The sequence below is a fragment of the Pinus tabuliformis genome, chromosome 5_2 (assembly GCF_031772625.1).
Source record: "Pinus tabuliformis cultivar Carrire ecotype Pingquan chromosome 5_2, CPIR1, whole genome shotgun sequence".
In the NCBI taxonomy this organism is placed as follows: domain Eukaryota; kingdom Viridiplantae; phylum Streptophyta; class Pinopsida; order Pinales; family Pinaceae; genus Pinus; species Pinus tabuliformis.
Genome location: NC_142306.1, coordinates 45702954 through 45715339, shown reverse-complemented (window position 1 = coordinate 45715339; position 12386 = coordinate 45702954). Strand labels below are relative to the sequence as shown.

Below are 12386 nucleotides of genomic sequence, written 5' to 3'. Positions count from 1 at the left end.
AGAATCCTCTAGCCACAAAGCTCGCTTTGAATTCTCAATGCTGCCATCTGCAGCATGCTTTACTTTGTAAAGCCATCTGGAAGTAACCACAGATTTGCCTTCAGGCCTCGGCACCACCTCTCAAACATCATTCTTCATGATAGAAGAATACTCCTCCTGCATGGCCTCTCTCCAGACCTGTTGGCTAGCTGCCTCCTCATAGCTAGAAGGCTCAGAGTCAAGGATGTTGGTAACCATTGCCATATAGCTACAAAACCTCTCAGGTGGTCTACTCTCTCTGACCGGCTTCTTAGGCTCAGCAACAGATGTGGCATCTCTCAAGGTGTCCTGAAGCGACTTGGGCTTCCTCTTCCCTGAGTGCACTTCTCCCATAGGAGAATGAAACTCTTCCTCCCCATCATCATCAGGAGCCTGAACTCCTGACTGTCTGTCTGCTGTCCTCCTGCCTGCACCTGAACCTGTAGAACCTGAGGTACCGTGTGAACTGTCCATCAGTGGACTCCCTAGTGAACTGCTCTGTGAATTGCTCTGCATGTTGCCCGGAGCACCACCCCTCTGGCTCGGTGAGCCACTCCTCATTGACGGACCTGACATCCTCATAGATGTACCTCCAGATCCTCCTGATCCCTGCCGATTGGATCCCTGCAACTGACTCAACTGCTGCTAAGGGTCTGGCTGATCCAGATACTCTAACTCCCGTGATCTCCTAAAGTCCCTGTCCTCCTCGAACTTCACATCCTGCCTAACAACAACTCTCCTTTGTGCAGGAATGTAAATCCGAAAGGCCTTTGAGGTCTCATTGTAGCCCACAAAGATACCCTTCTCTGCGGTGGGCTCTAGTTTGGTCCTCTTCTCCTTGGGTATGTAGGAGTATGTGATGCACCCAAAGATACGAATATGACCAATATCAAGCTTCTTCCCAGAAAAAGCCTCCTCTGGAGTCATGTGCCCCAAGGCACGATGTGGACTCCTGTTCTGCAAATAAATAGCAGTGTTGCAGGCCTCTGCCCACAAGAACAATGGCAACCCCTGATCATGTAACATGGCTTTGGCAGCCCCTACGATGGATCTGTTCTTCCTCTCCGCAACCCCGTTCTGCTGGGGGTTGTAAGGAACAGTGAACTCCCTCCTAATGCCTGCCTCTGCACAATAGTCAACAAACTCTCCAAGGGTGTACTCTCCTCCTTTGTTCGACCTCAGGGACTTGATCTTCCGACCTGTCTGTGTCTCCACAAGAGCTCTAAACTCCTGAAACCGCTTGAAGACCTCATTCTTGGTCTTCAAGAAATAAATCCAGGTCCTCCTGGAGTGATCATCAATGAATAAAACATAGTACTCATATCCACTCAAGGAAACATGAGACATCCGACCGCTCACATCGGAATGAATCAAATCAAGTATCCCAGTCGCTCTGCTGTCACTGCTGGGAAAAGGGGATTTGGAAAACTTGCCCATCGCACATCCTCTACAAGTATCAAAGTGATCAGTACTGAAATTTGGCACACCTGTAGTGATCTCCCGCAATGTGCTCAAGGCTCCATGATACATATGTCCCATCCTGCGGTGCCAAATCTCATACAGCTCAGGACTGCTAGCTCTGCTGTCGGTACTACTGCTCAATGCCACAAGGGACTGGAATGCAAACTTGTACACCTTTGCATGGCGTACACCTATCACTCTAGTTGAATCAGCTGGAGTGCCCTTGGGATACATCAACACTTGTCCTCCCCTGAACAGTACCTCATATCCTTTGTCCTCCAAAGCTGAGACGGATATGAGGTTCTTCCTCATGCCTGGCACATAAAGAACATCTGACACCTTTAAGGGAGGTTTGGACTCCCTCTGAAATGTCAGTGTCCCCACCCCGATTGCTCTGACAACTCTGTCATCACTGAGTACTACCTCAATATCAGTGCCACTCTTTGAAAGCTCTGAGAAGTACTCACGGACTCCTGTCATGTGACGTGAAGCCCCACTGTCCACATACCAAATACCCGAAGATGCTCCGCTAATCGAGGGAAAAGCATGCTCCCTCTGAACCTATGTGGCAGGTGATCCTGCACTAGAGGACTCATACGTAGTGAACCCAAACTCTCGGTCAAAACGAACTGCAAAGTCCTCAACCTCTGCTGAAGTTGCCACGTTTTGGTTCTTCCCCTTCTTCTTCTTCTTCTCCGGACACACAACTACATAGTGTCCCATCTTTTGACAATTCCAACACTTCACCTTGGAATAGTCCTTCTGTGTGTTATCCTGTTTACCTTTACCTTTGCCTTTGCCCCCACCATTGCTTGTGGAAGCCTGCTTCTTCTCTTTGCCTTTCTTGCCTCCTGCTGACAGTGCTACATCCTCATCCTGCTCAACTGGCTTGGCTGCCCCAAGCTGACCTTTCCTGATCTCTTGTCTGAATGCAATCATCCCAAAACCTCTCCCATGTGGGAAGGGTCTCACGTGCACAAACCCCATCAACAAAGTTCATCCATGAACGGGGGAGGCCATTCACTGCAATCCACACCAACTCAGTGGGTTGAATGGCCTCTCCAATTGCTGCCAACTCATCTCTCGCATTAGTAATCTTTGTGAGATATCCAGTTGCACTATCATTATCCATCTTAATGTTCTTCAGCTTCTCCTTCAAGACCATTTTCCGGTTTTCATTGGTACTCTGGTAGAGATTGGACAATGCTGTCCGCATCTCATGGGCATTGCTCTTTCCTCTCACATGAGGAATGCAATGGTCTTTGATTCCGTCTAGAATCAGTCTCTTACCCTTGTTGTTCTTTTTATTATAAACAACCAATTGAGTAGCATCATTAGGCACAACAACAGGGTTCTGTGTGGTATGCACCACGATATCCCAGACTTCTGCCTCCTCAAAGATACTTTGCATTCTCTCCTTCCAAACGCTGTAATTTGTATGCCCATCCAACCAATCCTCCACCCTCAATCCCAATGACATCCTGCTGTCTTAAAACTGAAAAATAACACTGCAGTAGTAAAGATAAAAACTGCTGTTTGTGAAAAATCAGCTTGCTGGAATTTTTTGAGTGCAAAATCAGCAGGCTGTAATTTTCTTCCTTGCTGTCCCAAACTGCAATTCAGCACTCAAGCTCTGATACCATGTAAAAATTTCTGTTTTCCCACCCCGGTTTTCAGTTTCACCTTATTTCTCCCATATAGTTAAATGCCCTTTCCCATATCCATACATTCAACAACTGAAAAAATAAATTTTTGCTGAAAACACAAATTCTGGAAATTTTACAGAATGCTGGAAAGTGCATAAATAAAAATCAGCAGGTACAAACAACCATTTAAAACATTTAAACACAGTGATTTTTGGTCAATGTGACCCTGGAAAAACCCCCTACAACTCTTGGGGAAAACTTGTTCGAGAGCTCTTTCTTATTTCTGGAAAAAATGCCTTTTACAGTGAGAAAAATCTTCAGCGAAAATTTCAGCAAGCAAACTTTACAACTTATCTCATTTTCGTGCTTCACAGTCAAGTTGGAAAACTGCTTTACGGATGTACGGACTGTACAGATGTATGGAATGTACGGATGTACGGACGACCGTACGGACTGTACGGATAGACCTCAATTTTTGTGCAGAAAATCGCCTCCTTGAAAATCGTGCCCAAAAAAATCTGCCTTTTATTGTTTGCTCATTCAGCTGTACGGATTTGTTGAAATGCTGCCTTGGAATGTGTGCCAAGCTGCTGCCTCCTTCTCCTTCCTGTCCAGAAATCTCCCTTGCTCTCTTGCTCTCTCTCTCTCAATCTGCTCATGAAAGAATGAATGATCTTTTTCTCCTTTTCCTCCCTTAATCCAACCCTAAATGACTTTTGGGTGATCCCTAAATCCAATGGCTGAAATAGATTGAGATCTAGGGTTGAGATTAAATGCTCATTTAAATCTCACTTTCTATTTTTTAATTCACCCCACTTTAATAAAGACCCACTTAGTCATTTATTTCCAAAGTCACTTTTCCTTTCTAATTTTTCATTGACTTTATAAAAGTCACTTTAAAATTAGACTTTAGTAACTTTATCACTTAAAATCATTTTTAAATTAGATTTGACTTTATAAAAATTATAAAGTCACTTTAGGAGAAAAATTAAATTCTTTTGGACACTTTTCCCTAGGCCAAAGATCAAAGCCTTAGGGAACCACCTGTCCTACGGTACCAAATTTCAACACTAGGATGCTTCTATGCCATTTGGGCTATCTCTATGTCTTCAAGCGAGCATGATAAGTTGATTTGGGAGGTGCATTATAATGTGACGACAAGGCACTTCGACTTGGAGAGGATAGTGGAAATACTATAAAAGTGCTTCTACTAGTCGAAGCACCAACAATATGTTAGTAGGTAGATTAGATCATACATTGCATGTGCCATCACCTACCCTTAAGAAGTAAGGGTTGTACACTTCTTTGCCTACCTTGGATAGGCTCGGGGAGTTTGCTTCCATGGGCCTTCAACCAAACATGACAATGATTGTGCATTTGTGGTTGTTGATTGACAATAATATGATTGTTTTGACACACTGCAAGAAGCATATCATAGGAGAGGCAATTGCTAAGCTCTTCTTTGAGTGTGTTTTGATTCATTCATGGCTTCCATGGACCATTATTTTAGATTGGAGTAGTAGGTGCTTGAGTATTTTCTGGTCTAATTTGTTGTCAATGATGGATGCCAAACTAACCAAATCAATGCCCTTTCACTCTCAAACGATGGATAAACAGAGTTTGTCATTAGGACAAATGTGCATATCTTGAAACTGTTCAATTTTAAACATCTGTGCACATGGGATGAGAGCCTTCCTTATGTTCAATATAACTACAAAAATTCCCCTCAAAACTCTATTGGCCACAACCCTTCTTAAGTGTGCTTTGGGTTTCATCCATTGGACCCAATTAACATGGTTTCTACCCATTGCATTTACATAGGAAAAATCCTCCCATGTTGAAGTTGAGACTGATAAAGCAATCAAATTTGTTGAACATAATGAGGACATCCAACAACAAGTTCATGATATTCTCTAGAAAGCTAATGCCAATTATAAGTAGTGTCATCATTGGCTTTGTGCTCCACATGAGTTTCAGGTGGGAGATAGGGTATGGTTGCATTTGTAGAAAAGAGGGCCTCTCAAGACCTCATTAGAAGCTTTGCCCTTTTTGATATAGGCTTTACACTGCGCCATGGTTGTGGATGGGAATGCTTTTGAATCAAGCATCCCCTCTTTCCTTGTCTTTCACCTTGTATTTAATTCAATGTTGGTTTGACCCTATTTTCCACCATTCTTTGACACCTAGGAGATGGATGAGTGTTTGGATACATAACTCAATCCTAACTACGTTGAGTTAGGATTTAGAATGGTTCCAAAAATATTGGCAATTCTACTATTGTTTTTCTATTCCTTAACGTTTGGTGGCTTTTGGGCATTTCCTTTCTGATTTTGATAGTTGACATTGACCACACATTTTCCATTGCATGGCCTATCAAACACATAAATGGATTAAGCTCACAATGATCCAAGAAACATCCTAAATAGAGTTTGGATGCAAAATTTGTGCCCTAGGAAGTTGATGTATCAACTAGCCCCTTGGGGGCTTGTGTTCCTTTTACCACATCATGTCCTAGGATTAGGGTTTTGGACCTGTAGGGTTTTTCCTCTGAGGCCTTCATACTTATGTTAAAAAGTTGTCTTGGCCTCTTATAATGTTTCTTGCGATTGAGCATAGTCGACACATCTCTTTTCAGATACAGGCTACCGCCATTCTAGCTAATTTGTATTGCTTTGCATTTTATATCGTTTTCTATTCATTCATTGATATAATTTGCATTTCACTATATTAATGTTGTCTTTGCAATATCTTTCTGTGTTTACAATGTACATTTATATGTTTGCCTTCATTTTGTTTTCTATATAATCCATATCAATAATTAAAATATAATTTTAAGTTATGAACAGGTTGGTTTTGACCCAATGAAGAAAATTAAGTATAAGTTGAAATTCAATGAAAAAATCGAATCATTAACGGAGTGCTTGGATCAGGGAAAGGGGGGTGCGCTAGGGCTGTTTAGAGACTTCGGTAGGTGCAGCCTAGGTCCCTAGCCTTAAGAGGCAGCTACATGGCTCTTATTGTGCTAATTGAAGGATATTTGTTTATGCAATTTCCTGATTATGATGCTTTTCATGCTATTAATATAATGCCAGTTCCATACTCTCATACATGACAGAGGCCAATGGAAACATTGCAATCCCACAAATCCAGAAATCCTAAAAACTATTAAGTCTAAGGAATTTTGAATTGGATCTAAATTCTACCTTCTCCTTATGAAATCCAATGAGGTTGGAATCACTATCACACATCGTTAAACAATTAACGATAATGTTAAAAATTTAAGGACGAAAATGAAAGAATTTACTATTACCATTAATTACTAAGGTAAGTGTAATGGAGGGAGGAGGGTCTCTATAAATAATGTTAGTAGGGCCCTAGAGTTAGATATTGTGCTTGCAACTTTTCATGGTCCCTATCTGGATGATATGACACTGTACATAACTGGCCAGTTCGGTACAAGATTGGCTGGTTCAGTGAAAAGAGGCCAGTTCAGTAACAAACCAGTCTAAAACGGTCCAGAGCATTGATTCAAATTTCAAACTGATTTCACCTCCAAACCTCAAAACTGATAAAGTGCCAAGATGATTTCACTTCCACCTGTTCTGGTCTGGTTCCAATAACACTAGCCTAACCATGCCTCTTGATAAGATATTAATTGCTATTAGCTGAGATTGTATTTCACCATTAAATGTAATTAACATGGTATTTACAACAATTCACAATATATTTTCTAGTTAATTGCAACATATATCTATTATATTTCTCCGATCATATTTAACCATTAAATAGAGTTAGCATGGTAGATGCAATATTGAGACATTATGTTTGCGAAGGTAATTGTAATGTTTAGCAATTGTGTGCCAAAAGCAAAGTTTTTTTAAATATATCTATATATGATTTGAACCCTCTTGATTGCTGATCATGGCTCCATTGGCCAATTGGATAGATACTAGTCTTGGCAATCTAGTCACTGGGTTCGGCGAATTTGAACTTTCAAGTTGGATTTTTTTTGAACTTCAAGCCATTTTGAATGAATTCGTTCAAGTTCACCATTAAATTCACTTATGATAAAGCTTGATTGTTTAGAGGTTAAAAGTTAAAAGCGTTCTTCCTCCACTGACCTCTCTCGAATTGGACAACAATAGTTAAAAGCGTTCTTCCTCCACTGACCTCTCTCGAATTGGACAACAATCATTTGTCGCATGGGCATGATGCCGACCCCTTCAGATTCCCCTTTCTCACAGCTTTGACATTGGGTTATAGCGTACATGATTTAGGGTTTGACAGTAGTGTACAGGGCACTTCAACGATGATAGGATAGGAATGAATGGCTGGAGCTGTGAAGGCTACATACATGACACGATAGCTACACAAGTGTGACTAGATGAAGGTGGAGACAACAAGGTTTAAACCATTTGAATTAAAATTTTTATGTGAAATTAAAATTTTCAAAATTTAAATGATTACAGCAACTTGTGCATGGGTCAGACTTACCTTCCTGTTTGTTGTGTGGGGATTAAAATGGTCCCACCTACCAGCTTAAATTTTTTGATTTAAATTAAAAATTTCAAGATATGTATTGAATATAGAAAAATTCCATATATTCGAAATATAAGTTATAAGATAATATAAATATAACATTTTAAATTTTGAATAAGTGTACAAGTTTATTTCTTTGTTTTTCTTCGTAATCAATTAATGAGTATATTAAAATTTATTGTATATATTTTTAATTTTGAAATTTTATGGTTTCTCGAGTTTAATGTTGAATTTTATCATCGAAATTTTCATGGTTGAATTTTATCAAATTTCAAGGTCCTCAAATTCGAACATGAACTTGAACCAGGTGACTTAGTTGGCAATCCACCATCCCTTTATTTCTAGAGAATTTAATAGACTATCTTTTTAAGGATGCCGTGGTTGTTGGAAAAGAACTTCCTAAAATGAGAGGAAGAGTTATTGTGGTGATGGTAGGTGACCTTCCTAATTGTTTCTTGGGTTCCATTTCATTCAAGGACTTAAATATCTTTGAGTTTAAGTCTGGGAGGTAACATGGTTACATGACAGACAAGTCCCTTCCCAATCTGTGGGAATTTACAGACTTATAGTGGACTGTAGTCAGCTTACAATACTCTTGAAAGATTTCCTTGTCTAAGATGTGGGGGGTATCTATTCCACCAAATTTGCCCAATACTTGCACTTGACACTGCCCTTGCTTAGCCATTGAGCCCAGACTTTGTTGACTCCCCCAAACTCTCTTTGGTGATTGCATTGTGGACGGTGAATGAAAAGGAGTGAAGACTGGCCTACCATAGGAAATTGGATAAAATTCATATTTGGTAGCAACATTAGAAAGGGTGTAATAATAAGGGATAAGTTGGGAAAGACATATTGTAAGCAGGAGTGTACCCAGCATCAAAGTGGATAGTGGTATGGGGGCAAGTGTATCCTTGTATATTTCAGCTGTTCAAAACAGGTTGAATAACATCCCACTTTTGCAAATAAATTCTAGGAATTATTGTTACTTTAACTAATCTGGATTCTGTAATGATTATAATGAATGAAGGGGAATGCGCAGTATCAAATTTTAGATGATATCTGATAACGTAGTATGCCCAGTGACGTTTGGATGAACTAGAACCATTAATAATTGAAAAAACTGATGTTTATTATTTCATTGTGTCTCAGGTTGAAGAGTTGTATACTCTGGATATGGAATCTCTAAACAATCTTTGGTAAGCTCTTTTGGTCATCTTTTACTTGTTCTATTCACTTGAAAAAGATTGCAATATGTTCTTTTGACACTCATCATATTTCATTGCAGCCCTGTTTATGGCCTAATATTCCTTTTCAAGTGGAGGCCTGGAGAGAAGGATGATCGACCTGTTTTGAAGGAATATAGCCCAAATCTCTTCTTTGCAAGCCAGGTTTGGTCCTTTATTAGACATTCAAGAGGATCTGTTGAAGTTTGTTCCTTGTTCTTAACAAATCTGTATGGCACATTTCTTTGAAGTCTTAGAGAGCATTGATTTGAGATGTCATTTGATTTGCTGCAGGTGATCAACAATGCTTGTGCAACTCAAGCAATTCTTTCTATTCTTATGAATTGCCCTGAAATTGATATTGGCCCTGAATTGTCAAATCTCAAAGAATTTACCAAGAATTTTCCTCCTGAACTCAAAGGGCTTGCTATCAATAATAGTGAACCCATTCGTGCAGCTCACAACAGCTTTGCTAGACCAGAGCCTTTTGTCTCCGATGAACAGAAAGTGGCGGATAAAGAGGATGATGTATACCATTTCATAAGCTATATACCAGTTGATGGCACTCTATATGAGTTAGATGGGTTGAAAGAAGGGCCCATCAGTCTTGGACAGTATAATGGTAGTAAAGATAGCCTGGAGTGGTTAAAGTTGGTACAACCAGTGATCCAAGAAAGGATTGAAAAATATTCGAAAAGTGAGATAAGGTTCAATCTCATGGCCATCATAAAAAACAGATTTGATATCTATAAAGCTGAACAGAGGGACCTTGAAAATAGGAAAAAGCAGATTCAACAACAGTTGGATGCATCCAAATGTAACGGAGATGATAGGATGGATGTCGATAATGGTTCAGGAAGGTCCATTGAAGGTCTGAACAAGTCTCTCGTGGAGATAGAATATGAGCTTTCGAATGTTGAGGAGAAATTATCGATGGAGAAAGATAAGTTCAAAAAGTGGAAGACAGAGAATATACGCAGGAAGCACAATTATATACCATTTTTGTTCAATTTTCTTAAAATCTTGGCTGAAAAGAACCAACTCAAGCCTTTGATTGAAAAGGCCAGGCACAGGACATAATGAATCTATCTGAGATGAAGGCAAACTTTTGAGGGAGGTAAGCCTTGTGTGGTCTTCTTAGTAATCTATGTTTGGTATTCTAATTTGTAAGTATTTGAGAAATATAGAGAAGTAATTCATAAGGAATGTTTTAACTTTATTGCCATTAAGGATTTACTGATCACATGTTCATTAGCCTGTCAAAACTTGTGCAAGCACATGGTTGGTTTTGTCATGGCAGTGCAATTGGCTGTAGTATCATGTCAGTTGTAGAAAATGAGATGTGACATTGTTTTACGTTCTAGAGATACATTTCTCATTATGTCCTTTGGAAATAAAGCAGTTATTTAGAATCATAATTAAAGATTGTCTGCTCTGAAAAGCTTCTTTTAGGGTTTGGATTAGCATTTCTATCCATGTTTCCTTAGATGTTTTGTCACTTTTTGGTATTTTACTCTTATCTTGTTTTGATATCTTTATGAGTCTTATTGCTACTCTTTCACCCATAGATTGGATGGCTTCTTTTCTTATGTTTGTGATGGTGGAGTGTTTGAAAAGTATTTTGTTTCTAGCTTTCCGAGTTCTTCAAACTGTTACTTTGGTCTGCATTTGATAGAAATATTCCATTAGTGGGGTCACATTATTTTATGGCCTTTCACAAGAAGATCAGTATAAGCAGCACAATGCACCTTAAATAAATCAAAATATTCTGACAATTGTTTCTGATTTGTATGTAACATCTACTATAATGATTTGGCTTAAGCACTTTGTTGTCAATTTCCATTTCCAATGCTTTGGTTTCAAGGTACCCATGATCTGACTGTACATTTACTCATATGGATAGCTATGTTATTGGATCTGAATCCTGTGGTAGCTGTTCTGTCTTTGCCATGTATTTGTTTCTGGTTTTGGAAATACTGGAGGATCCATCTGGGATCCAATTCTGGCATGTCAGAAACACTTGAGACTCTAAAACCTAACTTTTTCCTATATGATAGCCCCTACCCCCATTTTAAACATCACAAATTTGGGTTTTTTTCATAGCAATTTGAATTTTTGAGTTTGTGAGAGTGATTTTGGGCAATATAATTGGATATCTGATTTTTCATTGTTTGTGGTTTGTAATAATTAAAAAAATAATAAAAGAATAGTGAGAATAAATGAAGTGACACATCCTAACCATAGGACATGACCTAATCAAGGGTCATGACCCTATCAACCATTGTGACTAGTCAATGCTATACATACAGATAAAAATCAGACTTGAATTAAAAGGAGTTGCAGCTCATAGGTGAGTACGGCACCTGGAGACTGCACTCAAACAAAGAAGAGACTCTCTCTCCGTTCACTCTACATTACATCAAATGAATGATTACAATATTAAGTACATCACTAGAAATCAGGTAGTTGTAAACAAACTCCTAAACTCTAGGAACAAATCCTAAACTAAGGAGATACGTTACAACTATGTAACCATTTCTCCATTAATACAAAATAATATTGATTATTTTTAACTCCCCCCTTAATGGAGAAAGGGTTATCCTGAACTCCTAGCATCCCTCTAAATAATTCAAACTTTACACGCCCTAGAGGCTTAGTAAAAATATCAGCTAAGTTATCACAAGTTTTACAATACTCCACACATATTTCTTTTGACTGTATCTTTTCTCGAACAAAATGAAACTGAGTGTCAATATGCTTGGTATTTTTATGAAAAACTGGATTGTATGCAAGCTTGATGGTACTCTGGTTGTCAGTTTTGATACTAGTTGATTCTTTCTGTCCTTCTCCTGCATCGTTGAGAAGTCTTCTCAACCAGATAGCTTCACATGTGGCTGCACACAATGCTTGGTACTCAGCTTCACATGAAGATAGAGCTACAGTACTTTGCTTTTTACTGCTCCACGCTATAACCCCGGATCCAATACTAAATGCGTAACCTGTGATAGATCTTCGATCATCCAGGTTACTTGCCCAATCGGAATCTGAATAACCTGCTAGAATAACATCAGAAATGTCAGTGTACAAAATGCCATAATTACAAGTACCACTAAGATACCTCAACACACATTTTGCTGCAATCCAGTGACTTTCGAGTGGTTTTGACATGAACTGGCTCAACACACTAACAGAATATGCCAGATCTGGTCTAGTTGTTGTCAGATATATCAAACTGCCAACTAGCTGTCTATACATAGTGGCATCCACCTGTTTAGTGCCATCGTCACTGCTTAACTTTAAATGCTGCTGTAATGGTGTTGCTGCTGATTTGCACTGCTCCATTCTGAACCTTTCCAGCAAGCTTCTGGCATACTTTCCTTGAGTGAGAAAAGTTTGTCCAGAATCTTTCCATACCTCCAATCCCAAGCAATAATGAAGGTCTCCAAGGTCTTTCATTTCAAACACTTGTGACATTTGCTGCTTGATTTCTTTGATCAGA

At 39.3% G+C, this 12386-nt stretch overlaps 1 protein-coding gene across 3 annotated transcripts in view; it reads left to right on the top strand.

Annotated features, from left to right (window-relative positions):
• UCH2 (Peptidase C12, ubiquitin carboxyl-terminal hydrolase 1) overlaps positions 1 to 12386 on the top strand; it is a 110319-nt gene that overhangs the window by 54342 nt on the left and 43591 nt on the right. For all 3 annotated transcript variants that reach the window (XM_089435813.1, XM_089435815.1, XM_089435814.1), the window contains exons 4-6: positions 8814 to 8860; positions 8950 to 9052; positions 9182 to 10004. In XM_089435813.1, coding sequence (XP_089291939.1) covers positions 8814 to 8860; positions 8950 to 9052; positions 9182 to 9967 — 936 coding nt within the window. In that variant the 3' untranslated portion in view covers positions 9968 to 10004. The remainder of the gene's footprint in view (positions 1 to 8813; positions 8861 to 8949; positions 9053 to 9181; positions 10005 to 12386) is intronic.